This window comes from Drepanopeziza brunnea (assembly GCF_022702325.1).
Source record: "Drepanopeziza brunnea f. sp. 'multigermtubi' strain 214-2 chromosome Unknown ctg1, whole genome shotgun sequence".
In the NCBI taxonomy this organism is placed as follows: Eukaryota; Fungi; Ascomycota; class Leotiomycetes; order Helotiales; family Drepanopezizaceae; genus Drepanopeziza; species Drepanopeziza brunnea.
Genome location: NW_027094064.1, coordinates 4,209,305 through 4,233,762, shown reverse-complemented (window position 1 = coordinate 4,233,762; position 24,458 = coordinate 4,209,305). Strand labels below are relative to the sequence as shown.

Below are 24,458 nucleotides of genomic sequence, written 5' to 3'. Positions count from 1 at the left end.
ACCCCTAGTGAAAATATACTTTTCGTCTTTTAATACCCGTCCCAGGCGTAAGAGGGTAGGGTGACCAGGGGGCTTGAAGTGGAAACTAAACTTTTGAGCACCACGCCTGGGACGTACTAGTACTACGTCCCAGGCGCTCCCAGGCGTAACTATTACTCCTCGAGGGTAGGGTTACCAAGGGGATTCAAGGTGGAAACTAGACTTTTGAGGCACCCTCGAGGGGTAATACTTAGGCCTATACCGTGGTAGTACGTAGTACTTGTAGCTCTGAAACCTCCTTTAATTAATACGAGAGCGACTAGTCTCTTACGACTGACGTACGAGTAAAAGAGAAACAAGTTAAAAGTTTGTAATATTTATAAGTTTAAAAAAAGGTATTTAACTGTCTTAAAAATCCGCTTGAAACTTACCCGTCATACTTTTTTTTATCTTATATTCTTCGCATCAATTTATGAAGAGAACTTGATGCCAAGGGGGGAGATCTAGAAGTAGAATAGCTCCGGGGGACGTGCGGTGTAGAGTATACCTAGCCTACACTGCACATTCCCTCCTTTCTACCTAGTTCTTGGATCAATCAATTCAGTTGACCTCTACCTGACCCTCATGCTTCCATCTGCCTAGGAATATTATAATCTAACACTACTCTCAATTGCATATAGCTGTGGCAAAATTTAGTAGTTATTAGAGTTGCGGAGACGTTAGGCGTGGGGGGGCATTGTTATGCATTTCACTCTTTATGCTTATTATATAGCGCAGCTACTACGTACAGTATCAAACAAATGAAACTTGCGTACCTCGTACAAGTCAAAAATCGAGCCTTCCTATAAACATATCTAAAAGTCTTTAAAAAGTAAATACTTTTACTGTCGGTATCACATGTACCGATGAGAAGTACGAATATACAGTGGTACCAATTGTATTCGTGAAGTCTGAAGAGGTCAGCTATCCTTCTAGCTGAAGGGGAGCTATATGCTGGTGCCAAGCCGGCTACCTAGTGTAACCACGTGCCCTTGGATGCCTATGCCTTATATTCCCATAAACGCAGGGGGTCATTTAAGCGGTCCTCTGACCCTCTTTTATAAAAGACGGTTATTAGACCGTTTAAAATTAGTATTACTTATAAATCAAAAATATTTCACCTTTTCGATCGTCCTCGAGCTCGGGACCGTCTCATAGCCGTCTTATAGCCGTCTTGTAGCCGTCTTACACCGGTAGCCGTCCTCGTCCATATTTTTAAAACAGGCTTACTAATAAGCTCGCTTTAAAAAATCGAAATAATTCGACAACCATTTTAGAGAAGATATAATGGTAAATAAAAATCCTTTCTCAAATAAAATCGGTTCAATGACAATCTAATAAATTCGATGCCAAGATATTTCTCGGTATCGCTGCTACGGCTTATACTACTATATCAACGCTTTAATTTTTTTATAATCGGAATCGATCGATTCAGCAATAGTTCACCCGCGCTAATGCACCTCCATCGACTATAAACGCGGTAGTGCCATGAAGGAGTGATGGAGTAAAGGGTACCAAGCAATTAAAATGAAAAAGAGATTATTTGCTTATTAATTGACGTTCTCTAGGACGGTTTTAAGTTCGAGGACGGCCTTAAGACGGCCATAAGACGGTCTTAAAACGGTCTTTTCGCAAAAAGACCGACTTTTATGAACGACGATTTAATAAATTAAAGCGGTCTTATTTTATACATAATCTTTTAACGAAAAGACGAACTCTTATAAAAAACGGTTTAATCGATTAAAATAGTTCCATTCTAGTTACGATTTAGATAATTTAACTCGTTTGTTTTCAGATTCTGTTTCATCTTTAGTATCGGCCTAAAGTGATCCACTAATTATATTAAGCTCTCGAAACCGTCTCTTAAAGAGACCGTTATCGGATTATCAGCTGGCGGTTTAAATAACCCCCTACCTGCCTTTAAGGTACATGTCGGACCCAGTTTAGGCCTATACTAGTAAATCATAGAGCGCTGGTTTCTGAATGGCCCCAAAACCCTGTCAACTCTATTATACAGACATAAAACTGACCTAAATATACTTTTTCAAGGCTGGATTCTTACAAGTTGATTGGTTTCAGCCCTGGTAAGATCTCTTGTGAAATTATACTTTCGACATGTATTCATGGGGGGGGATCGTACTGTATACTACTATTTTGTACCTGCGTTCCATACTTTCTAGTTTGCGTTGCGCGATCTGCTAAATGCAGAGCAGAGCACCCCGTTAATATTTACTAGAATGCTTGAAAAGTGGAAAATAAAAAAACAAGTTGGAAAATTTGACTGGAGGCTCATATCATCGCACAAGGAAGGGATGATGATATGGAGGTTCTAGTCTGCAAATCTAACTGAATAGGGGGAGGGGTGGGGGTTTCGATCCAAGGAAAAGGAAAAGTCTCACGGCGAATTGGGAACTGGAGGGTTTGACGCGCTACCTCCTAAGACATCGCCCCTGAGTTTTGCCAGTTGTGGAAGAGAGTTATGGGAATTGTTTGCGTGAGGTGGGGGGTTTTTTTTTTGTTTTTTGTTTTATTTTATTTTGGTCCTGCGCGGGAGGCGAGAAAAGCCTGAGAGAGGAGGTGAGGGAGGTGAGGGAGGTGAGTTTGAGAAAGCGTTAAGACATTGGTTTTTTTTTTTTTTTTTTTTTTAAATCGGTTTCGTATGTTTTGAATACTATATTTAATCACCTCGGACAGATATCTTCGTATGCTAAGTTTTCCTTCTAGACCTGTCGACACGCACTTGCTACTATGTAGTACATCAAAAAAGAAATTCCAGATCTTAACCGAAACCTCCAACTTCCAGTTTTCAGCCTTATAGCTGGGCCATCTCGCTAACGCACGACACAATACACATTCAAAACATCAAAACAGCCCAGACCTGGGAATTATCCCCCTGACTTACATAATGAGCCCCCCCCTTTCATTTCACGTATTTTTACCGCTAACCACCAACAGTAACAGAATCTGCTCAAATCAAACACTCTGATTGGGCTCGGACTTAGAGCGGACCTTGGCTCCGTAATATAGCAGATCAGGCATGCTTATCAGCGAAACCATCTTCATTTCTTCGCCTATACAAGCCCTCCATGTATTAATTCATCCAATCGCGCAACAAGCTTTGGGTGGACCCTTAATTTAATGTGAGTTCGACGGAATTCTGGGCTAAATTGCACTCGTTTCGCTACGACCTTTTTAAGAGATATTCAGTTTCACCCATTAGCCGTAATGGTATGTAAATAGGAAGTCTCCCACGAAGTTGAACAGCAGGTTCTGAGTTCCATTCTCTACACATACATTCTTTACATTCTCATCTTTACATTCTCACATTCACTATGCGGTCCGTGTTTTTCTTAAGCACCTTGCTCTGGTCAGCTGTTTCCGGCTACAATTGTAAGGCGCCATCCTCCCCAAGTTGACCTGTTGGTGGCAATCATCTTACAGGACTTTAGGGAAAAATGTGAAAATTGGCGGTGGTGGCGGGTTCGTGCCCGGCATCGTCTTTAACCCTACGGAAAAGGGACTCGCATACGCGAGAACGGATATTGGAGGTCTGTACAGACTGAACCCGGAAGATGACTCGTGGACGCCGCTGCAAGACTACGTTCAAAATGGACAGTGGTATGGACCCCCATCTCGACGTCTTTTCATTCTTCGTGCATATCTGATGATGACAGGAACGAATGGGGTGTCGATGCTCTGGCTTCCGATCCTGTCGAGCCCAATCGAGTGTATATTGCAGTCGGAATGTATACCATCGATTGGGACCCCAACAACGGCTCGATCCTGCGAAGCGAGGATTACGGCAAGACATGGGCTCGAAGCCCTCTTCCATTCAAGCTCGGTGGTAACATGCCTGGCCGAGGAATGGGCGAGCGTCTGGCTGTTGATCCCCAGAACAACAAAATCATTTACTATGGAGCTCGCAGCGGAAACGGCCTCTGGAAGAGTGTCGACCAAGGAGTCACGTTCGAGAAGGTCACCAGTTTTACTGCTGTCGGGACGTACAAAGCAGATGCGAGTGATACGACGGGGTACAGCAGCGATATCAACGGACTGGCTACTATTACGTTTGACCCTACCTCCGAGCTCATCAACGGAGCTAGCTCGAGAATCTATGTCGGCACTGCGGACAGGGACTCTTCGACGTGGGTGTCTGAAGATGCGGGAGAGACGTGGAAGGCGATGGCTGGCCAGCCCACAGGCGTTTTCCCGCACAAGATGAAGTACTCTACGGCCGAGAAGGTGCTTTACATCACTTACAACAGTGAGTCCGGGCCTTACAGTGCTGGCACTGGTTCGGTGTACCGAGTGGCGGCGGACGGCACCTTCTCAGACATCACACCTGCGTGGGCTACTACGCATAACCTGACCATTGGCTACGGCGGTTTGGCGTTGGATACGATGAGCCCTGGGACTTTGATGGTGTCTGCTATGAACCTCTGGTATCCCGATGTACAGATCTTCAGGAGCAACGATTCGGTAGGCATTTTTCTGTCCCCAGCTGACGTCCGCTAACAAAATATGTCAGGGTGCATCTTGGACAACCATCTGGGATTTCGACAACGGAAAACAGACATTTAACTACACATACGATGTAAGCACCCCGTGGTACTCCTCTACTTGATTTCTCCTTTGCTAAATTCCCCATCTACAGACGGACAAAGCGCCATGGGTCAGCAACCAACGTCAACCAGACGACACCAAAGTCCTCGGCTGGATGGTTGAGGCCCTCGAAATCAACCCCTTCGACAGCAACCACTGGCTCTACGGCACCGGCCTCACAATATACGGAGGGCACGATCTCGAAAAATGGCCCTCTGTCCACGTCTCCTCGCTCGCCGATGGTGTGGAAGAAACAGCCGTCAAAGGCCTGATGTGCCCTCCCGGGCTTGACGCGCCACTCATCAGTGCCGTCCTCGATGTTGCCGGCTTCGTACACAAGGACCTCGACGTCTCTCCAAATGATGTCTTCGAAGATCCCTTCTGGTCATCAACCACCGGCATAGACTTCGCAGGCCAAGCCACGTCCAACATCCTGCGAATCGGAAACTCGAAGCTCGCGACCTCCTCAGACGGCGGCACCACCTGGAAGCTCAACACTGCCGTCCCAGCCACCGCATCCGAGGGCTCCATCGCCTTTTCGGCAGACGCCTCGGTCATCGTCTGGACATCTTCCGCCGGTTCCCTGCTCGTCGCCAACGACAGCAGTACCGAAATCGCCACCCTCCCCAAGGGCATATCCGTCGTCTCCGACAAGGTCGACCCCAAATACTTCTACGCCGGCGACACCAAGAGGATCTACGTATCCAGCGACGGTGGCAAGTCCTTCGTGGTCACCGCCGAAATCGCATCCAGCGGCAACGGCAAGATGGCCGTCCATCCCGCGAAGGCAGGCGACGTCTGGTATTCCTCCAGCTCGGGTGTCTACCACTCGACCGATTTCGGGCAGACCTTCACGGCATGCCCCAGCGTGACAGGCGGGGAGGCCATCGCGATCGGCAAAGGTCCGGCCAACAGCACGAACGTCTACGTCTTCGCCACCATTGAGAGCGAGATGGCGCTGCGGCTGAGCAATGACGAGGGCGCCACGTGGACGGCGATCAGCAATGCCGAGTATGGCTTTGGGGCCGCGAGTGCGAATGTCCTGGCTGCCAGTTGGGATACGGAGGGGCAGGTGTTTGTCGGCACGAACGGAAGGGGGATCTTCTACGGCATGCCTTGATGATCGTGATGATGATGTCTTTAGGTTTGGAGCAAACGAGGCGGCTGGGTCGTATTTACATTCCGCTCGCTTCATAGAGAAAAATTGAAAGAAAAAAAAAACTTGTTTGTTTTTATACTCTCGAAAGAGGATGCGGCCTAGAACCTTTGATGTCTTGAAAAGCAATCGGTAAGATATAAGCTGAAGGCTTTTCGTTAGTTCGAGCTACTCATACTACAGTGGTGATCTCTTGAAGCTAAAAGTTTTTAAACCGCGATCGATTTCGTAGAAGTCCCCATTTTTTTGTTCTTTCTGCGATTAATCATCTCGAGCAAAGCTCCTACTTGCTTATACCCTCTTATCGGCAGCCACTTTAAGGCTACGCTTAAGCCTTTTAACCCCTTTAAAAAAAAGCTCTTTTTTGCTAATATCGCTTTTCGTAAAAGAAGCAGATCGAAAAGAGGTATGACGGAACCACTTTTCGATTCGATTCTTTGCGTAAGTTACTAAGCATATATAGAGGAAATAGCTTTGGCATATATCTAATGGCGAATCAAAAGATACAGAAGTATATAGTTGTAATAGAATTAGAGGTAAAAAGAAGGGGAAAAAAGGCGGGCGTTTGAGTAATACTCAAATGTATGCTGTGCATATCGTATTTTGTGGCTCGTCGATGCTAGTTTAAAATGGAACTGGCTACTCGTTGATGAAGGCGTGTGCACGTGACCTATTGATGGTCGTACAAGATACAGGGACAAAACACATATAGGGCATAAGCAGCACCATAATACCTACAGTAGCAAGCAGTAGCTAATAAATTAAGCTTAACTACAAAATATATTTCATCCGGGCCGACCTTGCCCGAAATTCAAAATTATTCGCCGACATTTCTTTAACAGTACCTTAGCACTGCTCATAAATCCTGTGCAAGCTTATATAAAATAGTCTTTACGTAATTAGATGACTTATCACTACCTACCACAACCCTTGGGACTTATCTTGGATCACCGCTGGTGATAATAAATATGCTTTTAGAAAGCGTAACAGCTTAGAAGTTGAGAGAACAATATATTACTTAAAGCGCGTTGTAGCCGTCCAAATGCATTACGTCTATAAGGTATATATTATATCATTAAAATCGCGATGTCCTTTAAGCTTATAGCTAAACCTTTTTTTAAAAAAAATCTTTCGTATACTTAGCAATAATAGCAGATTTTTGGGATTTTTTAAAGCAAATCACGCTTGAATTCGTGTACTCTTTCAACAAGAAACGCCTCCTCTTCTGCCGCAGAAACACTCGCGACTCGGACAGAATCAGGCGGGAAGAGCTTTCGCTTTCGTGCTTTGGCAGTGATCCAAAGATTTAAAGGATCTGCTGGACGACTGCCGACTGCAGTTCTCAAGGAATGATATCAACTGGACGGTCATCTACCGCGGTGGCCTGCAGACTGGTAGCAATTCTACCGAGGCTTGCTGGACACCATGCGTCTCTCGCGTATCTCGGCCCCTCTCTACCGTGGTTCTGGATCAAGATATCAAGAAAGGTCTTTTGACCGACCTGCGAGATTACCTCCATCCTCACACTCGAAGATGGTAGTCAGTGCACACCACCCCCAAATTCGTTGTCCCAGTTTCAAATAGACTCCTTCAACACACAAAAACTGACAGGCTATGTAGCTCGAACAGAGGTATTCCGTACAGACGCATCTATCTCCTTCTTGGTTCCCCAGGCAATGGCAAATCGTCCCTCTCCTTCGCAATCGCTGGCTATTTCAAGCTCAAGATCTACACCGTCTCGCTGAAATCCCCTGCAATGAACGAGGAGAATCTCAGAAGCCTCTTCACGGATCTGCCCCGGCAGTGCGTCGTCCTTCTCGAAGACATCGATACCGCCGGCCTGACCCACACCCGGGCCGCTCCCAAAACCCACGGGTCCGACGACGCCGAGAAGCCCGTCGCCAAAAAGGTTCAGCTCACCACAGCACCAGCACCAGGTGGCATCAGTAACCTCGGCGGAAACATCTCCCTCTCGGCCCTCCTGAACATCCTCGATGGTGTGGCCAGTCAAGGAGGCCGAATCCTCATCATGACGACCAATCACATCGATAAGCTGGACGAGGCCCTGATCCGCCCCGGGCGCGTCGACGTCGACATGACCGTCAAGTTCGACCTCGCCAACACACAGATGACACGACCATCTTCCGCTGCATCTTCGCCACCCTCAAAGGCGACGTCCCGCCACCACCACCGCCGCCGCCGTCGTCTCGCTCACACCCACCACCCTCGCTGTCGGATGTGATCAGGTGATAGACCAATCACGTGTCAAGACCTCTCCAGATGTATAAGTAGAGGGCTACTCCCCGAGTTCATCAGATAATAATTAAGAATCATTCTACTCATCTTTCTATCCCCGTGTTACCGTTCAACACTCGCCCCGGCCGCCGAGAGAGACCTTGCCGAGACGAAGGCCGCGGCTGAAACTGCCGCGGCGATGAAGAGACGGAGTGAGGATGCTAGGGTCGGGAAGTCGGCAGAGGGCTTCGCCGGGCTGATACCCTCTATGACGTTCAGCCCGGCTGAGATCCAGAGCTACCTGCTGAAGCAGAAGCGGTTGCCGGAGGAGGCTATCCGCGGGGTGTCGAAGTGATTTGAGAAGAAAAGGAGCGAGAAGGAGAAGACGTCGGAGGAGGAAATGGAAAAGGAAAAGGAAAAGGAAAAGGAAAATCAGGAGAGCGGGGAGAGGAAAGACGAGACGGAGAAGAGCGCGAAGGGGTGAGATCTGGTGGATTCTTGGGGCTGAGGTGTAGATGAGTAAAAAAAAAAGGGGGGGGGGCAGGGGGGAATTGGAGGATTTGGAGGATCTGGAGGATGATGTAGGGTGGTGCATTTTTTCAATTTCAGGCGGAGGTTTTAAAAGGCATCTGAAGAGTATTGTGGCCTTCGCTGCATACTGACTAGACTGGTTTACGAAAACCACTTTCTGAAGTCTATTCGATGACAACACTCGCTAATCTCACTCGCTTTCTTGTAAGCGAGACCTTTCCGCTCGAGGCCTACCTAGGCGAGTCGGCGACGACCAGCCCGTTCCTCGAGTAGTACGTACGTATATACCTACCCGTTCCACAGCACTCGCCGGCAGGAACCCTCTATACCGCGGCGGAAAAAGACGGCGTGGTGATTCTTAGAGCGACTTCATATTGTGCCAAAGCAGACCTGCAATGCATGCTGCAGTTTCTAGTCTTGTAACCCTATACCGCACGACACTTCGCAATACCATTAGTCAGGCGCGAGTACACAGCAAGCTTATCCGGAACCGTCACGTCAGAATCGAAGTGCCGCCGGTGGTTTGTACACCTCTCTCAACCAACTCACCCCTTACCAGAAGCCACGGATCCGGTTCCGTGCTGCACCGCACCTGCGTCGCTCGAGTTTCCCGTTCGTGGTTTGTAAATGCCGGTTAGGGTACCGCAGCATCGGGTTGTTGCAGTGTCGTGAGGAAGACCCGTGAGGGGGCCTGGCTCGGACGAACGAGCGAAGGAGTTGGTTATACGAACTACACGCTACACAAGGCAGCGGCGAGCTTCCGGAGGCCAAATTGTACACACGTAAGCTTTATATTAGGATGATGGAGCGACGGGAGTGGGAATGCAGGTGACCGTTGGCTTGAGGCAGTGAGGCTGGCCAGTCGTCAAGGTTGTGGAAAGGTAGCTTGCAAGCATGAAAGTTGAGGGTGGAAAACTGGAAAAGTGAATTCTCGTATATCTTTCTTCTTTCACTTTGACCCTACCCTGTGTGATTCCCCCGAGTCTTTTGACTCAAGCGTGAATGTAATATAATCATGTTTGTTATTCAGCGTTTGTAAATCTCTTATTCTTGTAAGGGATTCACGGAGATGGAAGATGAGCCTCTGTTATTGACATTAACTCCCAGCGTTACTCGTCGTCACGACGATATCTTCACCGGAATCGTCAAGAACGAAGAAGCAGTAATTCAGCGGTCAACGAAACCAATATTTCGGCTTCTTCAACGACTTCGGAAAACCGGTAGCCAGCTCAAGTCTGCAAACCCGCGAGAACGAGAGGCAATACTGTTGCAATCTTCAGGAAAGAAGCTGCGGGCGCCAACTATCTCAAAGTTATCGCTATAGAGGATGGACTCGAAGATGGACTCAAAGATCGATGCGCTGCCGTATAAGTGGCCGGCGCAAGGGGGTCTTGATCCAACGACGACTGCGTTGATGATTATCGATATGCAACTGGACTGTAAGCTCTTGTCTCTTTCTCTCTTCACTTCCTTGGAGTCCTTGGTTCTTTCTTTCCACGCCACGGTCATATGTTTCTGAAGCCATCTCGAGTCCTCGTCAATAATAACCCCCCCCCCCTAGACTCGTTCGTCCATCGGGGTCAGTGACCAAGACTCGACACACATCCCGTTCAAGTTCATCAACCACCTACTAACCAGCTCCCAGTCTGCTCCCCGGACGGCTACCTCGTTCACCAAGGCTACGACATCTCCCCCGTGCGAGCCATCATCCCCCGCCTCCAAACCCTCCTCTCCCTCTTCCGCACACACGCCTTCCCAATCTACCACACGCGCGAAGGCCACCGCCCAGACCTCTCAACCCTCTCCCCCCGCGAAGCGCACCGCTCCCGCCTCAACCCCTCCGGCCTCGGCATCGGCGACGGCGCAGGCCCGGGCGGTCTCGGCCGGTTCCTCATCCGCGGCGAGCCCGGCCACGCCATCATCCCCGAGCTAGCGCCCCGCGCCGGCGAGCCCATCATCGACAAGCCCGGCCGCTCGGCCTTCCAGCACACCGACCTCGGCCTGCTGCTGCGGCTGAAGGGGGTGCGGAATCTGGTCCTGGTGGGCGCCACGACGGACGTGTGCGTGAGTAGCACTATGCGGGAGGCCAACGATAATGGCTTCGACTGTCTGCTCGTGAGCGATGCGTGTGCTGCGAGTGAGGAGCGGCTGCACGCGGGCGCTGTTGGGAGCGTGCTGGCCGAGGGCGGGATCTTCGGGGCTGTGGCGAGCTGTGATCGGGTTGTTGCCGCGTTGGAGGCGCTGGCGTAGGATCTTCGGGCGGCGGAGGGGGGGGGTTTGGGTTTGTCGCTGGGTTTTCGGCTCGTTTCTTATCTACCTGTTGAAGGCGGGTTGTTTGGTCCGCATGGTTTCGGCGTACGCACCTAGACACAAAAGTGAGTAACACATACCGGTACTACTGTACGTATAAGAGAATTTCTCGCTCCCAGCACACTTTTCCACAATGCACAAGCCTCGAGCCGAAACGATCCATAAGCAAGGCCGTGCCTCATAACTATTATCCGTACCAATCACGTGGTCTTACTCTGTCCGATCTTTTCTCTTTTTACCTCCATCTACGCCTTCGCTCGAGCTGACAATCTTGCTCTTTTTTTCCTTTCTTTTCTTCTTCCAGCGTATGGAAACGTAGCGATCTTTCTATCTCTCCACCCGATACAAAGTTCGTCAGTGGCTTACTAAAAAAACTTTTATAATCTGATACAGTAGAAACGGAGGTCTGGCCCGTTCCATACTCGCGATGGATGAGAAAACCGTCAATCTCATAAGCTACTTCGTATATTCTCTATCAGATCAAGTAATGATTAGATAATTTGATTGTAAACCGCAGATTGATAGCTTGTTTACTCCCGTGATGCTACTTCTCCTGCCCGACCTCTGCGCGATACAGTTTTGGTGTAATAGCAAATCCGTCCCATGGCTATAATGCTTATTAAGAGTTTCTCGGTCAACGACTTGAAAGAGGTGGATCGCAGGAACAACACAAGGTTAGGGAGCTGTACTACGTACTACGTATATGCGGGGTACACGAGAGAAAGAGCTAGCGAGAGCAGTCAGAGTTTTACAGAAGATCCTCGAGTTCAACGAGCAAGTTACGTAGTACGTACCCTCGAGGGGTAATACTTAGGCCTGTACCGAGGTACAACTCGTATGCTACGCTACCGGGATTGAATCTCGCTCTCAAGCTTCCATGTTCATCGGAAAAAAGAACAAGAAAACCGATGATCATGCGATCCGATGCTTATCAGGCTGCTGGCTGGATGTCCGTACAACTTGAAACAGAGGTAAAAGTGAATCGAAGCCGCTATTCCAAGGAGGTAGCCCGAAGCCGAAATGCTATTCCTATTTTAAGATACGGAGTAATAGTCAGTGCGCTCCCTGCCTCTTTACGGTACAGAATACGGACGTGCGGGCTTCTCGGTAACAACGGTAATGTCAAGAAGGTCCCGAGGAAAAAATAATTTTCAGCTGAGAGGGCTATATTTAGCTTACCAAGGCAATTTAGACTCGTTGAAACAACTCAAATCTGGATTGTGTTTCGGCCTTGAAATTCCTATGACACATTCCAGAACGGTACTTGCTTCTACTACGTAGCCACGGTACACGCGTCATTATTACACCTTTAAAGGTGCTTTAAAAGTTTAAATTTCCACTTTAAACCTCCTGGGCAACCCTACCCTCAAGGGTGTAACAATTACGCTTGCGACGTAGAACATACTACGTAGTAGTAGTGCTTGGTATGTACCTAGTAGTACTTGGTATCAATCCTGTTAAACTGCGCCCCTTCCTTTCTAGAAGGCCGGTTACGGATTTCCTATTCCATGGAACCTGGCGGAGTTGTGTTTCTTGCATGCCTCACCTCACCTACACCCTCCCGCGCCTCTCCATGCAAGAAAATTCTGAGTAATACCGCTTACATGGAAAAAGAAGAAAAAAAAGGTACTCGAAGATCTCGACCAGAGTCCTTGAAGCTATTCACAATCGCAATCTTAAGGGAAAGTGGTAAAGACAAGTAGATTGTCCGTAATTACAACGAGCGCGCCACGTGCACGAGCTATCGTTTTACAAGTACTCAAGAAGCATTATAGGCAGGGTACCCAATCAGCGCACTAGCTACTACTAGCTAGTATTACGTATCGTTTACATGCATGCTCAAATGAAAAACGAATCTTCTCGCTATTACTGTACTGTAGGAAGGACACGTGGGGGCGGGCTCCTGTCGCTCCGTGATAAGCTTGATCAAGTACCGCGCCTTGACTCTTCAAAGGCCGCTAAAGTACAATTACTACGGTACGTATGTATAGTATGAAATGCGTTCGTCGCCTTGCTCGATCGATACAGATTTCTCTTGACTCTTGAGAGGGCTTGGGAAATATATTTGTCTTTACGTTGAGACCGTGTATACGAAGTCAAGTCCCAATTGTTTGGATTCCCAACATAAGCGACATCGCTGAATCTTCTTCTTCGCGTTACTTTGTAGAGCGGCGGGAGGGGTTGGGTGGGGTGGGGTATCCGTACCAAAAGAAAAAAAAAAAAAAAAAAAACTCTACTACTAGCATGTTCGAAGCATATTTCGACGTCACTGTCTAGAACCTCGTATTGATCGAAGTCCGTACGGATATACTTCGTACTATGGGTAAACAATGTACAATTTTAGTCTGTGCAAACTAGATCCTTGGCAATGCTGCTTGAATTATTACCGTTATACATAGTATTATTGGTCGTACCCCTTGCACAAGAGCCTTGTTAACGGAAACCTTTAAGTAGAATTGCGCTCAGACAGCGTTTTTACATTATTTCGGGCATGTACCAAGTACGCAGTAGTAGTAGTTGTACTACGGTAAAGGATAATACGGTAAAGGATAACTTCATATACTACGTATTACCGTGCGGTAATGAGGGAAGCTATCGGCAACCGGCTACTTTTGGTCTCAGGTTCTATAGTAACGGGTGCGTTATTCCGAACACCGACTCTCATAGTTTAGACACTTGTGGACTTTCTTGACTTGATTGTGGCCGAGAGCTCTTACTACGTAGGTTTCTAGTGCTTGACGATGATTTTCGAAAACTTAATTTCCCGATATAAAAAAACCCCCTTGTTTCGAATTATCCCATGGCCTGCCTTGCAAAAAGTATATTGCTCGTATTTTTCATACCAGCAATAGAAAGTATACATACGAAATTGCCGGGCCACTTTGCTGTTACAACTATATAACATGAGCTGTTCCTCCCCGTATCATCCTTTTCATCACACACTATCACTACAGTGTTCTACAGTCTTCCTATAAGCTCAATTCATCAAAACGATCAATTTTATTTACCAACTCCACGATGCGTTTCAATAACAACCTCCTCTTGATCGCCTCCTTCCTCGGCGTCGCGACCGCCCTCCGCCGAGGCTGCCGTGTCGACAACAGCGGCGCGGCCGGGACCTCCGGCACCGGCTTTTACACCTTCACGGCTAACGATCGCCTGGATGCCGTCGCGGCCGACTTTTGCTCCAATGAAGGCAATCTGCGAAACTTGAACCCCGGTGTCTCATTCTCAGCCGGAACCTTTATCAGAGTTCCTTGCAAAGTCCGACAGCGCGATTGCGCCAAGATCCCGAACAGTTCGAATGGGTACTACAAGATCGTCAGTGGCGACCAGTTGAGATTTATTGCGGATGATTTCTGCACCAGTACCACTGTATTGCAGAATATGAACTCCGACGTTATCAAGAACATCAACGCAATTTTCCCCGACGATATCCTCCAGGTTCCTTGCGCCTGGAACTAGCTACAATGAAGGCCTCATCCGCCCGCTCGCTCTGCCTATTGCGAGGCTATGATAGGCATGGGATTGGCGACGGAATGGGTTATGGGTTGGACTCTACTCTAGAGCTGGGATCCACTAGGCAGTTGGACTGCTCCTCTTCTCTTCTTCTTCGACAACAGGGTTGCTAGTATTTCGGGGGTAAGGAGGTTTGGTGGATGGGAACTAGGTCTCTTAAGATGTTAAGGACCTGGGCATCAACAAATAAAAACATGATATCGAACATTATACTCCGCAAATCGATTTTCAAAGTGACGCGTCTCTATATATATGGAATTTCGACAACTGTGTCTAGCGACATTAGCTGTCGCTTCAGCGGTAGTCTCCGAAGCGCTGCGCTTTCAGCGAAATGAATGGCATGGAAACTGATACCGCAAATGAGAACGACTAGTTCTTCTGATTTCGCTATGGCTTCTCTCGCTTCTCTCGTTTCTATCGCTTCTCGCCTCTATATGGTGTATCTGTTTACGGTACAGCGATGCGCGCGGTGCGTCGGCCATGTCTACAACTCCGAACCGACAAACTCAACGCTGACCCGACAGACATCTCCCCCGTATCCGTATCCCTGCCCCTTCCCTTGCATCCGAGCGGTCCGAGTCCGAAAGGCTCCGAGCCGTCGTTCCGGACCCGTTCCACCCGTTTCATCCGGAGTCCAACCCGAGGTTTGACAGGATCCGTGACGTAATCCACCCATCTCTCAGCGAAACTGGACGCCTCCCAGACAAAAGCTCCGAAATTCTTCCCCAGCGCCTCGAATGACGATGAATTCAGTCCGTAGAGAACTAAATAGCTGGGCTTATCCGAGGAGAGTCGCTTATTATCAAGCAGAGCTGCCCGAAATTACTTCATACTGACAAAAGGTCTGATCCTTGGCCCCGGAGCTTGCGGAGGGCCGTAAGATTTCCGGACTTCGCGGTGTAATATTCGTAGCTATATCATCTTATCATGATACCTTCTTTTAGCGCGATACAAGCAGCTATATCTCGAGCATTTTATCTATAGCAATAGCCCTTTTTCGCGCGATGCAGCTAGCTATTCCTCGAGCATTTAACTCGTGATCATAGCCTCTTTGAACGCGATGCAGCTAGCTCTCTTTCAAGCGTTCAATCTATAGCATTAGCTTTTTTCAGCCCGATGCCATTCTTTTCGAGCATCCAATTCACAGCACAGTAGCTTTTTTTTTTCAGCCCGGTGCAAGCAGCTATTTTTCGAGCATCTAATTTATAGCAGTAGCCTCTTTTAAAGCGATGCAGCAAGCTGTTTTTCGAGCATTTCTATTTTTCTTATTAATTAGCTATTAATCAAGTATTCGAAAGGAAAAGGGTTTATGATGGTAATTCTTAATTGCAAAAAGTAGATTTCGACTGCAAGAATGCAAATGTCGCTTATTAAATCCGCAAGAATTTTTTTTTTTTTTCGTATTAATAAGCGATATTAATAAGCGATTAATCAAGTTTTTACGTAGTGTTCCTCGATGATATGTGAGGGTCGAGTGATGATCACCCATTGCACCTAAGAATTTTTACATCCTGGATACAATCTTCCGTCATCAGGCCTTAGCTATATTCTAAAGCTGAGAGTTGTATATTAACACTGGTGATCTAGTAGCTATTTTTAAAGACGCTTGCCGCTGTCCATTCCTCGAAGTAACGGGTGCTGCCAAACTTCTCTGTATTTGTTGACATTCGCTTCGACTGATGCCCCGGGCCTACGGAACTAAAATTTATCGTCGATGCAAAGAATACACGAGTTCTTGAGCTGCTACAAGGTATTAACAGGCGCGATAGCATAGCACACTTGAAAACCCGATATCATGCTTGACCAGTCCATCAACTGATTCGCTATATTCTGCCCTTCAAAACCCCCTCTCTCTCTTGGCCCTTGTATCCTCCTGTCATCTAGAATAATCAGTTACCGCGCCCCTTCCCCATCCTTATTTTCAATAACTCAGCTCGCTAATACGATAACTGATATGAAGAAACAATGTCGATCTATTGGTATATCCACATAGGTGTGCACACGTTGAGACTTTGGTACGAATAGCAAGTTGTGGTATTCGTTGTATTGTTAAGTCTGCGAGAGGAAGGAGGTTATTGCTGCGAGGTGCAGCTACATGTAGTGGTGAATGCCTAGGCCACACGTGATTGCCAAGGCCCCGTTGTATATCCGATCTTATCTCCGATCCTTCCCATTCCTCAGTCCATCATTCCCACACGATCATATAGAATTCGTATTGATATTTGATACTATGGATGTCTTTTACAAGAGTTTCCGTATCAGCTCGATCTGGCTCTGCTAATCTAATTGCTTGATCATCTTGAGACAAGCAAGTATCTGTAATCAGAAAGTCGCTTCTAAAAAGAGAGTCTCAAAATCTGCTACAAGTTACAACAAAACGGTGGCAAGTAACCGTTGAAAACATGGCGCGGTCAATATCAAGGCAAGATATTTTATCTTGAAAGGATATCTACTATCATTTCATATGTTGTTGTCATCGTGCTTTAACACTTATTTACTTTCCTATATGCGCTCCTCTTCTTTTAGTATTGAGCAGCTTTTAGACAGCCAGAATCTTCTTGATTGCGAGATAGCTGCGATGGCGTCTGCCCCAACTCTTTTGACGTGCCCCAGACTTCTCTGGAAGTCTCTCCATTGGATATATCTATTAGGATCGGGTATGCAGAGCCACATGGCGCATGCGACGGTATCGCATTTGAGTCCATTTTATATTATATTATCAGTGAGACCGTAGAGAAAACGCCCCTTCCAATATATTGAAAAGTGGGACGTAATCTTTCTCAGTAGGTTCAGCGTAAGTGGTACTAGTTGAGAAATGAATGAGTTGAGACTGTCTTGCAAAGGGTTATGGAGAGTGGAGACTGGCTAAGACTCTGACATAGGTAAGCAGTTCATAGATGCAACGGGCTTGTATTATCCAATGATGATGTACGATTGTCAGAATCATATGTGTGTGTCATTCTGTACAGGCTGAACAAGTCAAATGCGACCATGGCTGGCAAGGGGTGAAGGACCTGCTTTTTTTTTTTTTTTTTTTTAAAAAAAAAAAAAAAAAAAAAAAACCCAGCCGAACATCAGGAAAACGGCCAGGCTGCCGCTGCAATGAAGAAAATTGCTGTCGGGCCTCAAAATAGTTTCTCCTCCTCAAATGCTCAGGGTCAGGCTAGGAGAGTCTAGGTACGAAGGCATCTTTTCTTCAAAGTCCAGACAACCTCGCAGAGCGACGGTCCTTGAACGGGGAATCTATAAAGTTCCAATAACAGATACAGCCATTCTTACATCATGCGAGATCATGTTCCTTTCTAGCGTGAACGTAAACCCTTTCGAACAACGCAAGTAAGCCATCAATATAATGCCATCTCCCTAGCATTCAATCCACCCATCTATAAATTAAGACCCAAAAGAAGAGAAGCCGGACCTGGCTGGATCTTCATATATATGGCGCTAACTCAACTCTGCACCGAACACCTTTTCTCTTACTAACTTCACCGGCACCTCGATACAATCATTTAAAAGAAAGAAAAAAACTACATAAGCTTCAACCGCCCCGAATCCACGCCGGATCTGGCAACGATTCAAATGAAACCCATGTGATGCAGAAGGGTGCAGAAAGCGTTTGGGAAAGAGAAGAAGGATTGGATTTATAAGGTTCTCTGAATCTCGGCGGAATAATTGATCCATACGCCTGAATTTGCAAAACCCAGGTGCAGAAAATTCAAGCAGCTAACGCACGAAAGCAAGCATTAAGATATTGCTAATATACATATTTGCGTCTGATCAGGAGCCGTTGCTGTCAAGAGCCCCACGATTATCAATCTCTATTCAATTCTTTTGCATAAAAGTAGAGCTCCAAGCCTAGAATCAAAATAGAGAAAGTATTACTTGAAGACGGAGAGAGAGAAAGAGAAACACAGGCTAAAAAAAATTCACCGTGGCTGATCAAACCCACAAAGCAGAAGACGAGGGGCACACATGGAGACTTAGATCGGAGCTGCGTGAAAATTGTATAAGATGAGCTCTCCCTCTCGTTTGAGCCCCCTTCTTGAATACTTTTCTCCTACCCAGTCCCTCAGGTATATATATACTTCATTATCATTCCGCCGTCCCCCATCTATAAACCTAATAACATTCACCCCGGCCGTCTCAATGGATGCGCCTCGGTATTCAGAACCCACTCATCCAAACTCACCACGTCCCACTCTTCGAAACAGAGATAGAAGTACTTGAGCGTCTCCGCCAGCCAGAAACTCTCCATACTATCCATTTTCTCACCCGTCGCCCCATTCTCCTCCCCGCTCTGCGTATCAAACGGCACTGTAATGTCCCCAATGGCCGCCGCCGCAATCGCCGTTCGGCACACCTTCTCGATTGCCTGGAACATCCGCCACGCAGAGTCCGCGTACTCCTGCTTGCCCGTCATACGGTACATGAGAAACACGGACTCGATAGCTTCCGGGCGGAGGATGTAGCGATGGTCGTCGATGGCTGTGAAGCCAGCAGGAAGACGCTCTTCTTTGATAACGCTTTGGGCGTCAAATTCTTTCTCGCCTTCGGTTCCGTGGGCCAGGTCAGGGAACTTGGCCTTCAGGGCTGCATGCCAAGGTTTGTTGTCGTCCCATTTGCAATCGCTGTCTTTTTCCGTTGGGCAAGGAAGAACGGTAAAGACTTCGGGCATGATGCCGTTGGCGGAAGTGTCGTAGGCCCATATACAACCTTTCGTTAATTCTTCTGCGACTTCGAGGTCTGCCGGCCGCTCGAAGATCTTTGAGGCGAGACCGACCATGCCGCCTACGAAGCACGTCAGGTGCTGCGCCCGCGGGAACATAGATACTTCTCCATCACTAGCGCGCACCTCGCCGGAGAATTTGACTTTCAAGTTATCGGGGTTGTAGGCGCGGAAGAACATGTGCTGTTTAGCGACATCGATAAAGTTCTCGTACATAGTTCTAGGCTGGGCGAGCAGGCCGCCGAGGATGAGGAATTGCTTAGGAAAGTATTCGTAAAGAGAATCAGACATGCCGCCGAGAGTGAACAATGTATCTTCGTCGAAAGAAGGCTTGGATGCGTTGATGCTCACAGGCCAGAGACCTGGAAGCTGGGTGCTGTTCTGTGACTTCTCAAACTCGTCACCTATTCTTTGGACGGCGTCATAGTATCTTGGGTCTCCCGTGAGTTGAGAGAGATGTGTGAATTCCAGGCTGAGGGAGCCGATTTCAGAGACCAGCATATGCTCGGGAGCTGTCTGGGCGAGCCCATTTACATAACTCATTTCTTCAGAACGTTATCCTCACACTCCTTGAGATGGGAAACTCACCTCTTCCAATCCCACCTCGTGATCGGCATCCGATTCGGCGTATCAAAACAACTCATCAAGAGGTCGCCCACCTCAACCGCTTTCGCCAGTAGTACGGGGTATTTCCTCCCGCTGATATCATACGCTGCCAAAAAGCCTCCCATGTATCTAATCGTCGTCTCGAAAACGTTGACATCGGCCGCATCCGTACTCGAGAAGTCAATCTCCTGCACGGCATTAACCGCGATTTCGAAATCCTCTTTCAATCCCATAATCCAAAGCGTATCTAATGCGTCTACCAACGTAGCCGCCCACCCCCCAAAAGTATCCCTATAGCTCCCTGACAATGGTGTGACCTCGTCCCTGAGCCACGCATGCTCTTTGTATCCCGTCCAGCTATGTACAAAGCTCTCTTTCACGGCATCTCTCCTCTGCAACCGCACCTCCTTCGCCTTTGCGTCTTCTGCGGGGGCGGGCGCTTGTACAGTCGGTATCTTGATTGGTTTCCCCGTCGGGAGGGGGATGAAGCTTTTGACGGGGTATCGATCGGGAAGTTTTTTCCAATGCACGCGGTCGTCAGGGAGGGCGCTGTGGCCGACACGAGGCTTATAGCCGTAGTTCCAGACATTGCGCTTGTGGTTGAGGTAGTAGATAGATGTGAGTGTGAAGATGATTGCGAGGGCGACGAGCCTCCAGCGGCGGATGATTGGCATTTTTGGAACCTGGGGTTGTGTATTGGTTTGGAGAGGGGTGGGAAGTAGAAGAGTTCAGGAGGTGTTGTATTCGTCGAGGATATTGGTGGTCACTGATAGGGAAGGACGTATAATAATGTATTGTAATGTACTGGATACAAGTTACAATGAATTCAGAATCCCAAGATAGTCATCAAGCAGAAAGAAAAGCCTCTACAAGGAGGTTGAAGTGAAAAGAATGTAGAAGTAAGGTAAGCGAGAAGTGTCTTGAGTTGTGGTTATCTGATATCTGGGGATATATTGATCGCGTCCCACTTGCCGTCTTGGCAGGGATCTACGGATATGCGGTCACTGTTGATTTTGACGACGGCCTTTGACCTGGAAAATAATCCATGATCCCAGATCAGATAACAAGCATCCGTAAGAGCCTCATACAAGATGTTCTCAAATCCACACGTTGATCTTGACATGATTTATTAGGGAAGGGCTAATCACAAGACAAAAGCTCAATTGAGAGACAGATTGGTCTTCAATTGCCTCGAAACCGCCCAGGATAAATCTTCTCTTTCGGATGTCACAGTTCATTATCCTGGATTGAAATGGAACGCTTGAGAGGAGAGCGATCCACACAAACACACCATTTCAACCAAAAGTGTCCTCGAAAGTAGACCGCATTGAATTTGAAGGGTAATCATCCTAACGTTATTTGAGACCCAGACCTTCCACCTAGCCATTTTTCATGAGAGATGCTCGGCCCCGATCCGATATCCAGCCGTCCAGGAACGACCGTGCAAGATCCGGAGCCTGCTAGCTTGCCTCGTGCACAGAGCGCCCAGAAATGCTCTACTTCTGCATCATGAGCTGAACGAACTCGTTGTCTGTACATTGTTAGCTAGTTCTGCTTGAACTTGGGGGACGGGACAAACAGTCAATTCGCCCATCACCGTCTTGATCAGCCTCTCTGATCATCTCGTCAACCTCGTCATCCGTCAATTTCTCACCGATGGATGTCATAACATGGCGGAGCTCGGCAGCGGAGATGAAACCGTTGTTATCACGATCGAAAACCTGCTTCTATCAGCCCTATCCCCCAAGACCCCACCAGGTAATCCTGCATACCTTGAAAGCCTCTCTGATCTCTTCCTCGGAATCGGTATCCTTCATCTTTCTCGCCATCATTGTCAGGAACTCTGCCACGCGTCAGCAACTCCCATCACCCAACTATTTCGCCTGCTGTTCGGAGGAAGGCCGCACCTGGGAAATCGATGGTGCCGTTGTTGTCGGCGTCTACTTCGTTGATCATGTCCTGAAGCTCGGATTCGGAAGGGTTCTGGCCCAGCGATCGCATGACGGTTCCCAGCTCCTTGGTAGTGATTTGTCCTGTGAATACCCTATCAGCCTTTGTCGTCTCCTGGATGACCTTGCCCCTGAGCCTTGTCGGTGGGCAACCATTGTTGATTTTGCTTAATGCTTTGCTATGGTAGCGCTTGGGAGTAGGTATTGGGGTACTGACCATCACCATCCTTGTCCTATTGCACGGAAATGTCAGCAAGCCAATTTTGTAAAGACGCCTTCCGGCTCTCGCTGCGGCTGAAGAAAGGGGCAGCAGCACTTACAAACAGGGAGAAGGCCTCCTTGAACTCGGACACTTGCTCTTCGGTAAGAGAATCAGCCTGTAGATCCCCAGACATTAGAAGGACTCCAGGATAGAATCGCGGGGTCGCCTGAGATTGTCAGGCGGTGCGGGAAACCGTACCATCTTGTGAAAGGTGCAGAGAAAGTTGTCAGGGTGTTGTAATGAATTTGTTGTTTGAGTAATGTGTCGTCGGGCTGGGGGAGAGGGAGGGGGAGTATATCGAGGTGAGTTGAAGGTCGAAGACGGAGGGCTTGTTGGGCAGACGACAAGGAGATTGATGATGAGCGTCGATTGCGCGGGTGCTAAGTAGTAAAAGTGGGGACGGGAGCATCAAATTCCAGCTGTACGGAGTACGGTGGCCAGTAGGTGACATCGACACCTCTTCACCATCACAATGAATACAATCTCACCTTCTCTACTAATTCTCTAATCGACGATTCCTTGGTCTTGACGATCATCTAATACAGCTCTATACTGACCTCAAAACCTCCAACAACCGCCGCCATGTGGCGCGATCGCACGAATCTGTACATTCCACCCTCCATGTACACGTACACCTGCCTGTCCAGCTACTAACTGACATCCCCCAGCTACATTTCCTACCGCCAATCCTACGCACACCACCCGGCAAAGAAGACCAAGTACTCCTCGTCCGGCAATGGCTACAGCTCCTCCATCCCGTCCGGTTCCTCGGAGCGGCAAGGTCTCATGTCCGCCGGCGCATTCGAGGACGACGGCGATGCTGTAATAGAAATGGACCTTCTGCCCCCGAGGTGGGCAGATATATCAGATGAGGTAACCGAGTATCTGACGGACATTGCGGCGAAGAGTGTCAAACTGGAGAAACTGCACCAGAAGCACGTATTGCCGGGATTTGACGACGAGGAAGTGAAGAGGGATGAGGAGAGCGAGATTGAGAGGCTAACGCAGGACATCACGAGGGGCTTTCACAACTGCCAGGCAGCGATACAGAAGGTGGAGCAGATGGTCAGAGAAAATAAGCAGCAAGGTGGCATTAGCAAGGGAGAAGAGACCATGGCGAGGAACATACAAATCTCGCTCGCAGGACGGGTGCAGGAGGCCAGCGCAGGCTTCAGGAAAAAGCAGAGCGCATACCTTAAAAGTATGTCCCTCTCACAAATCTCCGGGTTCGATCCTGATGCATACAGAACTCCGTGGCCTCTCCGGCATGAACCCCTCCATAGACCGCTCCTCGACCCCTCTCTACACATCCTACACTGACCCGTCCCTCATGGAATCCGACGCCGACAAGTCATACTCGCAATCTACTCTTCAGCAAACTTCCCAGAAACAGCTTACCTCCAACGACGCAGCAATCATGCAGCGGGAGCGCGAAATCACTGACATTGCCCAAGGCATCATTGAATTAGCCGACATCTTCAAAGAGCTGCAAACAATGATTATCGACCAGGGCACGATGCTGGATCGGATCGATTATAATGTAGAGCGTATGGCGGTAGATGTCAAGGCCGCAGATAAGGAGTTGACTATAGCGAGTGGGTATCAGAAGAAGGGAACGAAGAGGCGGGTTATCTTCTTATTGATTCTACTTGTGGTGGGCATGTTTATCCTGCTCATGGTGAAGCCGAAGAGGAGCAGTGGGAACGGGAGTGCGAACGATAGTGGGAGTTTGGATGAGAATCCGGGGCTCGGCCCGGATACGGCGGCGGATACTGTGTTGCCGCCTTGAAAATATTGATACCCCAGCGATTTTACTTTGTCGTGTGTCGTCCTGGGCTATGGGTGGTGGATGAAAGATTGGATGTGAATTGCTCAGTCCCTAGAAGTAGGATCCAGCCAAGCGGCTTCCTTCACACGTTCGTTCATACGTTTGTCGCTGTCCTCTGCCTTCATTCTGTATCAGCCGTCGAACTTTAGCCTAGGGACTCGCTGGCTGCCATCGATTTTCGCTTGCGGCCAAAATCCCTAGCCGGCGAGGCACGAAAGTCACACTGAGGAATCCTTGCAGTGGAGCCTGCTTACCTATCTCCACGCTTCTTTTCGGCTAAGGTAAACAAAGTCCTCAAGTCCAGCTTCCCTTCCCACCCCATTCCCTCGGGCTCGGTAGGTATGTAAGCACAGTACACCAAGGAGCTACTACTCACAAGCCCCGTGCCAGATACCATCATCATTCGATTCATTGATTCCATATATCAGCTGGTCGTAGCTGCGCGCTCAGTGCTCTTTGCGTATAATGAATATCCGACCGATTCTTATATTGCGGTTATTGCGTGTGGCACCTTTGAGTGAGCTGTGTTCTAACTTGTTGGTAGGGAATATTCAGGTGACAGGGTATGTTCCATGGTAGTTTTGTTTACGCGTTGATAGTCGGAATTACAACCTCGCTCTTTTTGCGCTATTTGAAATTCGTGATCAGCTTAGGTTTCACACGAGCTACAGTGGTCCATTCTCCGTGAGAAGAAGTATGCATCTGCTCCTATCATA

General features: G+C 48.2%; 7 protein-coding genes across 7 annotated transcripts; 5 read left to right on the top strand and 2 right to left on the bottom strand.

Moving 5' to 3' along the window:
- Window positions 1–3,350: 3,350 nt before the first annotated feature.
- Window positions 3,351–5,740, top strand: L3040_000786 (uncharacterized protein; the record flags this gene model as incomplete). Its single annotated transcript, XM_007288115.1, has 5 exons — window positions 3,351–3,408; window positions 3,468–3,636; window positions 3,693–4,497; window positions 4,547–4,612; window positions 4,673–5,740. 5 exons carry the CDS (start codon window positions 3,351–3,353, stop codon window positions 5,738–5,740), a joined length of 2,166 nt encoding a protein of 721 aa, XP_007288177.1.
- Window positions 5,741–6,818: 1,078 nt separating this feature from the next.
- Window positions 6,819–8,366, top strand: L3040_000785 (uncharacterized protein; the record flags this gene model as incomplete). Its single annotated transcript, XM_066155309.1, has 4 exons — window positions 6,819–6,836; window positions 7,089–7,315; window positions 7,397–7,951; window positions 8,105–8,366. The coding sequence occupies 4 exons, from the start codon at window positions 6,819–6,821 to the stop codon at window positions 8,364–8,366; spliced, it is 1,062 nt and encodes a 353-aa protein (XP_066013341.1).
- Window positions 8,367–9,869: 1,503 nt separating this feature from the next.
- On the top strand, window positions 9,870–10,792 carry L3040_000784 (uncharacterized protein; the record flags this gene model as incomplete). Its single annotated transcript, XM_066155308.1, has 2 exons — window positions 9,870–9,981; window positions 10,188–10,792. 2 exons carry the CDS (start codon window positions 9,870–9,872, stop codon window positions 10,790–10,792), a joined length of 717 nt encoding a protein of 238 aa, XP_066013340.1.
- A 3,078-nt stretch (window positions 10,793–13,870) lies between these two features.
- On the top strand, window positions 13,871–14,317 carry L3040_000783 (uncharacterized protein; the record flags this gene model as incomplete). Its single annotated transcript, XM_007288118.2, has 1 exon — window positions 13,871–14,317. The coding sequence occupies one exon, from the start codon at window positions 13,871–13,873 to the stop codon at window positions 14,315–14,317; it is 447 nt and encodes a 148-aa protein (XP_007288180.2).
- A 4,183-nt stretch (window positions 14,318–18,500) lies between these two features.
- Window positions 18,501–20,377, bottom strand: L3040_000782 (uncharacterized protein; the record flags this gene model as incomplete). The annotated part of the gene is made up of 2 exons (XM_007288119.1): window positions 18,501–19,635; window positions 19,686–20,377. The coding sequence occupies 2 exons, from the start codon at window positions 20,375–20,377 to the stop codon at window positions 18,501–18,503; spliced, it is 1,827 nt and encodes a 608-aa protein (XP_007288181.1).
- An 822-nt stretch (window positions 20,378–21,199) lies between these two features.
- On the bottom strand, window positions 21,200–22,115 carry L3040_000781 (calmodulin; the record flags this gene model as incomplete). The annotated part of the gene is made up of 7 exons (XM_007288120.2): window positions 21,200–21,234; window positions 21,283–21,424; window positions 21,476–21,546; window positions 21,611–21,736; window positions 21,870–21,885; window positions 21,973–22,029; window positions 22,113–22,115. 7 exons carry the CDS (start codon window positions 22,113–22,115, stop codon window positions 21,200–21,202), a joined length of 450 nt encoding a protein of 149 aa, XP_007288182.2.
- Window positions 22,116–22,496: 381 nt separating this feature from the next.
- On the top strand, window positions 22,497–23,703 carry L3040_000780 (uncharacterized protein; the record flags this gene model as incomplete). The annotated part of the gene is made up of 3 exons (XM_007288121.2): window positions 22,497–22,519; window positions 22,583–23,115; window positions 23,162–23,703. 3 exons carry the CDS (start codon window positions 22,497–22,499, stop codon window positions 23,701–23,703), a joined length of 1,098 nt encoding a protein of 365 aa, XP_007288183.1.
- Between the last annotated feature and the right edge of the window lie 755 nt (window positions 23,704–24,458).